At 46.1% G+C, this 7,351-nt stretch overlaps 1 protein-coding gene across 1 annotated transcript; it reads right to left on the bottom strand.

Annotated features, from left to right (window-relative positions):
• Nucleotides 1-1,517: 1,517 nt before the first annotated feature.
• On the bottom strand, nucleotides 1,518-5,809 carry LOC102220474 (G-protein coupled receptor 12-like; the record flags this gene model as incomplete). The annotated part of the gene is made up of 2 exons (XM_023346668.1): nucleotides 1,518-3,611; nucleotides 5,572-5,809. Coding segments are annotated over 2 exons (1,314 nt in total), but the record flags the coding sequence as incomplete, so codon positions are not given.
• Between the last annotated feature and the right edge of the window lie 1,542 nt (nucleotides 5,810-7,351).

The raw sequence follows: 7,351 nt of genomic DNA, 5'->3' as shown, positions 1-7,351 counted from the left end.
GGCTTCTCATTAACCCGCCGAGCCTTCAGAGGAGCTCCGGGCCAGAGCTGCAACTGCTTCTTCGGGGCAGGGCGAGAGCAAATCCGGCTGCTGCTGACGCTCTGCAAGCTGGGGAATTGAGATGGAAGTCATACGGCAGCACAAAACGAAGCAATCTAGAGCGCGTGAGTTTAGAGCTGCTTTGGGTAAACGGCCGTATGGAGATGGGCGATAAACACGGGAGTTCCCGGTAGGCGTGAACCGGCTGACCCAGATGTTTTAAAAAGGTGCAGATTCCAAATCGGCACAATTTCCAGTGATTTGATTCTTACAGTTCAAAGTCGTTTTGATGAGGTTGGAGTGTAGAATAAAGCATTGCTTTCCTTTCCTCGTCTGCTACTGCGCACTGCTGATCAGCCAGCTGAAAGAAGGCACTTGCTTTTTTCCCCCTGGTTTACAAGAAAGACACATTTTTGGAAATATACAGGGTTTCCCCCAGGAAATCTGCTAAGCCCGATGGTAGGAGCCCACAGTGTTTTTGTGTTTTAGTTTCAAAAATTCAGAGGTGGATGAGCAGGCATCATAATTTGGAAATTATAGCATGTGAAGCCAATGGGCAGGTGCTCAATGCGGTCATTATAAACCTAGCTAAATCCGTCTTTACTGTCACTGGTGTATAAAAAAGTCCCTATCTAAAATAAATAAACAGGGCTTAATCTGGTGGGTGGGAGCAAGCAAAGCCTGGTGGTCTGCCAGGATTATAATACAACAGAAGAAACCCTGTCAGTTTAACCATAGCCTACCAGTCTTCAGGTTTATCCAGCCGGCTGTTTAAAGTTGACAGGAAATTTGAAAATATTACTTGATAGTTATGCATTTTTGGAAGACTGGAAGATTAATGCCTAAACACCAACTACAAAGTCTTTTAAAAAAGTCAATAATTTAATAAAACCTAAGATAAATTAAGAATGCTAAGCCTGGTGGGGGCACAAGTAAAGCATGGTGGCCCGCCAGGCTTTTAATACACTGAGGGAAACCCTGAGTCTTATACATGTTACGCTCTTTAAAACCTACAGCTGGTAAGCTACAAGCAGCATGTCTGGTTAACGGCTGACTGAGAGTGCTACAGAGCAGAAAGTCCTACTAGTTAACCTGCTCATATCGGATTATTACATTTGTATTAGTCTACACAGTGCAGATTAAAAATAATACAATTGTGCGCAATAAGCTTTTGAAAACAAGTGTTTAATTTGGTGGATGTTTTTCAATGTTTTCTAAAGTTAGAGTAGAAACACAAAGGTAAGTGTAGTTTTTGTGTTTCGAACAAAAGCAGCGCAATGGCGTCAAACGAGACGACAGTTTTGATAGTCCTATCAAAACATAGAACTATGTGTGATTCTAGCTGAACCACACATAGACCTAAGGCAATCAAATGGAATTGTCCTTTAAGCCCCATCTCCATCTCCCGATCCTTAGCAAGATGGTGTAAAGAACAGCATAGCCTACTTTTTCAGACCCCCCTCCCGCCACGCCCCCACCCAGCACCACCACCACCACAGCCGAGAGCATTTCCCAGGGTAGCGGCGCTCTGCAGTGAGCTGTCCTTGGTGCTGAATTCAGCTCTCCGCTTTGTAGTCACAGCCCAGCAGCAGCCTGAGAAACCCATTTTTCCTCAGATGCCGAACAGGTTTGATGTCATGACGCCAAGGACAACATATGCCAGGTCTAAATTTAGTAATCCCTCCCTAAAATTTCCCTGTTTATCAGTTCACGAAATGGTTAGATTTTTTTTTTTCTGTTTTTCATTTGAGCGTTTGATGACAGAAGGCTGGGATGTTGGCATTGGGTAAATTTAAAATGGGCTTAGAAAGTAATGGGGAAATTACAGAGCTAATTTTTGCTGCACTCTTTTCAACTACCTAATCTGCTTCTAAAAAAGGGAACATGGCTGACTTAGAGCAGTTTTTTTTTAGTAATTTATCAAGAGACGACTACAAATATAGCTCATTGAGAATGTTGAAAGTCATTCATTTTTGTATATTTAGCTCATTGTATTTTTATCCACACAGCACTTGATTTCAAACACTTGAGTGAAGAGATGTACAGTATTTTAAGCATCCTTCCTGATTGCATAACCATCCAGAGCGTCCTCTGGAGATTTCGTACAATTTTTTTTTCCTCAACTAAAATTTCACCTTCACACATATGCTACTCATGAGGGGCTTCACTTCTCTCATTCACCAAAGAAGGAGAGAGTTTTAAAAGATACCTTGAATCAGGATTTTGCAGTTGGTTTCCTGCTGCTTACTTCCTGCAGTTGGTTGTTCTCCAGGCTACAAACGTGGACTTTTTAGCTCCTTCTTTTTTTGACCATGCCTCCTCTCAGTCATCTGTCGGTGCCTCTTCGACTGCGGCCAGCTCAGCGTTTGTCATCAGCTTTCCAGCCCTGATGCGAGAAGGAGAGCAAAGCCTTCTTGCCTTTCTCACACCAAACTCTTGATCCTTTTACCCCGACTCTTTGTCTTGCATCATCCTAGACCCCCCTAGCCTTTTTTGCTACACGTCACTGGAAGTCCTGGGTCTTAAGGAGAGGTTGGATGGGACGCACCCACAGCAAGCCATCCACAGAGACTTCTGGATATCTGGGTTTCGGAAAGCATAGATGACGGGGTTGATCACGGAGCAGCAGGTGGCCGGAAGGACGGTGGCGTAGGTGTATATCATGGGGTAGCTGGAGTCGGCCACAATGGAGTACATGGCAAATGGCAGCCAGCACGCCCCGAAGGCACACAGGATGGCCGACAACGTGGAGACCCCTTTGGTGGTGGAGATGGCCATGAACTGGTGTTGTACTGCAATCTGCTGTGCGTGGCGGAATGCGATTTTGCAGATCTGAAGGTACAGCTGCATCATGAGGGCAAAGACGAGGAGGAAGGTGACAGCGAGCGCCACCGCATTGTTTTTGGTGACTGGGCGACAGATGCTGCACGTAGACTGGTCTTTGAAGCAGTTCCATCCGAGCGCCGGCAGCAGGCCCAGAGTGACACACGTCACCCAGATAAAAACCACCATCATATAGGTGAAAGTGACTGTCCGCTCGGTGTGGTAGGTCAGGGCGTTATACAGCGACAGGTAGCGGTCAACCGTAATGGCGAGGATATTAAAGACGGACGCGGAGAAGGCCGAGATGAGAAATCCGACCGACAGCAACGTCACAAATTCCACCGAGTTGTCGATTAAATAGGTGAAGATGAAGTTTAAGATGAGGCCCAGACCAGCCAGAAGATCTGACACGGCTAGCGATCCGATCAGGATGAACATGGGCGCGCGAAGTGTCGGCGTGTAGAACAGCACAGCGATGACCAAGGCGTTCTCGCAGGAGATGAGCGTCCCCGTTACGCACAACGCAATATCCCAAGGGCTGACTTCCTGCACGGTGCCAGCAGTGGTCGCCGGCTGGAGGTCCGGAGTCAGAGTTCTCAAGAAGGGCTCTGAAGAAGAGTTGGAGGGATCCTCGCTTACGCTCCAAGACGTTGAGGAGTCGAATGGGTCGAGGGGGGAGGAAGTGTTGAAGCCGTTGCCACCGCCGCTGCTCATGGCTGCTGCGGTGGCAGCCAGGATGAGAACCATAGCTGGAGAAAACAAGAGACAAATAGGAAGGAAGGAGGTAGACGTATGTAAGTTCAATGGCAAAAGAATGAAAAACGAATGCGCAAGGCATTACCAGAGACAGAAAAACAAGATTGAAAAGCACAGTTCATTAAATCATAAAGCAAAGAACGAAGCACGTTTGTAAAGTGTGATGGTAATATGATGCTTTCAATTAGCATTTTGTGAGGAAGATGTGGAAAATATGTTGTGGGAATGAAAAATAGGCAAAAAGGGAGAAAAGCAAGTAAATGCATTATTAACAATTTTTTTATAAAAAGAAGGGATGTAACAAGAGCTTTTAACATGAGATCTTGTAATATTAGAACACCACTGTATTTCTTGTCAAGTAAGCTTTCCCTTGCAAAATATAGATGCCTTTTTGCTACTTGTGTGTATTCCAACAGGGCAGATACTGCGAGGGGGGTTGAAGTCAACCTGCCCTGGTTCAAATTTAATTGTGAAGCAATGTAGCAGTAGCCCCAGTTTTCTGATCTATGAAACCTTCATTTAATGTTTAAAGACAAAAAAAACATACTTATTTTTTAACACTGTCTTAGCATCACCTTTGAATTACACAAACTAGTGAGGCTTGTATAGACATTTTCCACACTGCTTACGTTTTTGTGTGCGTGTGTGTGTGTGTGTGTGTGTGTGTGTGTGTTTGTGATACATTTACTCTATTTAGGAAAACCAAAAGAAAAAAAATTCCAGATTTCCCAAAGAGCTAAAATATCATCCTGCAAACAGAATATTAAGAACCGTCTCACCTAATGAGCAGGATGTATCATCACATCCCTAATAAACTGATAAACAAAACAGTCATTTCTACCCACCCAAATATTCATTCATGAAAACAAGCATCCACTTGACCATTAAGCACCCACGTTACAGTCCAGCTCCCACTCCCACTCCTGACAGTTTTTTTTTTTTTTTACACCAAAACAGCAGGTGTAGACACTCTCTCTCACACACACACACACACGCACACACACACACACACACACACACACACACACACACACACACACAGATAGAGGTATTCCTTCCATTTCGGCTTGAAGGGAACATGACACAGGCAACACAGCTAAGCCCCCCACTTTGCGCCATTTAAAGCCTTAACGCATCGCGATCCCTACCTGTCAGATGCGGAACAGAGTCCAAGGTTCTAGTTTTTCTTGCAGTCCGAACCGTCTTCACCTCATTCTATTTTTAGAGCATCTCCAAAAATGGTGCATGACGTCCCGGGGCACGGCGCAGCGCTGTAGCTGCTGTTCTATTCACCGGCGGCGTGGACGTGAGCGCGCAGAGAAGCGTGTGCGCGTTTGCCCCCCCACCCTCCCCACCAAAAAAATAATAAAAATAAAAATAATGATTTCGGATTCTGATCCACATCACATGCTGCAACCGCGCTAATTTTAGAGCAGCGAGCGTGGATGTTGAGTTTCATTCATAAAAAAAAAAAAAAAAAAAGGTTAAAAAAAAAATCAGCTCTCACACACTTCCCACCTCTGCCACTCCCCCCCCACTCTCCTCCCTCGCCAACTCAATTTCCTCCACACACCCCCTGCCCACTCCTCTTTCATGAGCCTCCACTCACGCGCGGAAGACGCGCACGCGCCGACAACATCAATGACTGCAAAGCGGCCAAGGGAAGGTCACCACCGCCGTGCGCCTCGCGTGCTCTCTGTGGCGGCGGGGTTCGTTCCCCCCCGCGGTAACGGCCGCGGCTAATTAGCATGCACCGAAACAAAACACCATTCTGCTCGTATGTGTGTGTGTGTGTGTGCGTGTGGGTGTGTGTGTGTGTGTGTGTGTGTGTGTGTGTGTGTGTGTGTGTGTGTGTGTGTGTGTGTGTGTGTGTGTGTGTGTGTGTGTGTGTGTGTGTGTGTGCGTTTAGCGGGAGAAAGTGTGAAGAAAAGCAAAAAAGAAGAAAGAGTCTACCTTGAACCGTTTCACTCAGCTGCAGCAGTGCGGTCCCCGAGCCAGCGAGAGGGGGAAGGATGGAGAGGAGGAGGCGGGGATGCTGGAGAGAAAGTGGGAATAAAGGGGGAAACCATGCCACAGAGATGGGAAAAGGAATAAAAAATGTACCAGCTCCTCGTCCTCTTCTTCCCCTTGAAGGAACCGGGATGCCTCTGTTGCTCCTTTCTCCTCCTCTGAGCGACTGTTGTGTCTCCTTTCAGGGTTTCCCCCTTGTCTTTCTCCCCCCTTTTTTTCGTCCCCCGCTAGTCAGCGGCGCGCGCGCTATATTCTTCGGTTGGCATGGTTATTAGCCTTCTCTTCGGCAAGCTCCGTCCTCGCGCTGCTCATCCTCGGCCCCTTATTGGACGCGCGTGTCATTCTCCTGGTCTGACGTCAGAAGTCTCCGCTCGCTACAGTCACGGTCTGCATGGTCGGCGTGTGAATCACGGCGAGAAGGAGAGTGTACTCTCACTCACTCGCCTTAGCCAAACAACTTTATTCATCCTCTCAAACTGCGTGCTGATTTAACTTTGCGGTCGTTACGAACAAAGAGGGGAAAGTCGTGATTGACTAACAGGAAAGTGCGCGTGAACACATTACAGCTCCATAATTTTGGCCCCCAACACGTGTAAAAAACCAGGACATACAGGAGCAGCTAACAGTACTTATAACCGCCATAGAGGAGGGATGATGCTTACATTACGCAACCTCGGAACTGCCTGGATATCCCACTGCATCAACTCGTGGGGGCGCACGGATGCGCACGCACTCATTGGCTTTTCGCGGGCCGGTTCCATACGTGGTGTTACCATGTGTCTGAGCGGCCAGGGGCCAGAAACTCATCAGAAACACGCTTTGCTTCCTCTGTGGCCTTTATGTTCTGCTTTTAATGTTGCTTGCATCGGAGTTACGGGAGGGAATCATTGCTCTCTGTCTTTTACGTGTTTTTGTCCTGCTAAACCCCTTTCTGCCTAAATGTATTTGCAGTTATATAAAAATAAACCTTTTGTCTTTACTGTTGAAGAGATTCTAAATGAAGTAGACAGTTCATCTGAGCATGGCATATGATAGAAATAAAGTTTAGTGTTTATGCGGGGGAAAAAACCAAAATAAGGTGAATGCCAGTCCCACTCGATTCTGATCTCACTTCACTGCTCTGTCGTAGCTTTCTCCCATTGACATAAATTTCTGAAGTAGGATTTACGGGCAAGTCAGAATAAGTTGTGAACGATTTCATTTGCTGTTTTACTATTGTAGTCTGCCTGTCATTTTAGCAGTGACAATGGAGGAAATGAACAAAGTCCCCATCTCCAGGAAGAAATCGTTTCTCGGTAGCCGAGAGTCCAGACCGTCTGTACAAAGCGAAGCGTAGAACGAGGGGCTGGATTTACCAGGCTATACATTAGTTACAATTGGACAACTAAATGGCAGACGGTGCTTCTAATTTGATCCTTGGTATGTGCTGAATTTTCATCAACAGGGTCTACGCTGACTGCATGATGGTTTGAGGCAAATTTCAAACATTATGTAACAGTTCATTTTTTTAATGTACATTTTGTGTTTTGTTTTTTTGTTAGGTGATGTGAAAGAGTGGTATACTCAGCCTGTGCTCTGGCATACAAGGTAGGACTGATGGGAAACATCTGAAGCAATGAAGTGAAAAGATAAATGCTTTTCAGTTCTGCATCATTGAAACAACACAAGGTTGATACATTTGACGATACACAGGAGCATTAGTGTATGGTGATGTTTTCATTCC

Source organism: Xiphophorus maculatus, chromosome 14, assembly GCF_002775205.1.
Source record: "Xiphophorus maculatus strain JP 163 A chromosome 14, X_maculatus-5.0-male, whole genome shotgun sequence".
NCBI classification, from domain to species: domain Eukaryota; kingdom Metazoa; phylum Chordata; class Actinopteri; order Cyprinodontiformes; family Poeciliidae; genus Xiphophorus; species Xiphophorus maculatus.
This window is presented reverse-complemented; position numbering and strand designations above follow the sequence as displayed.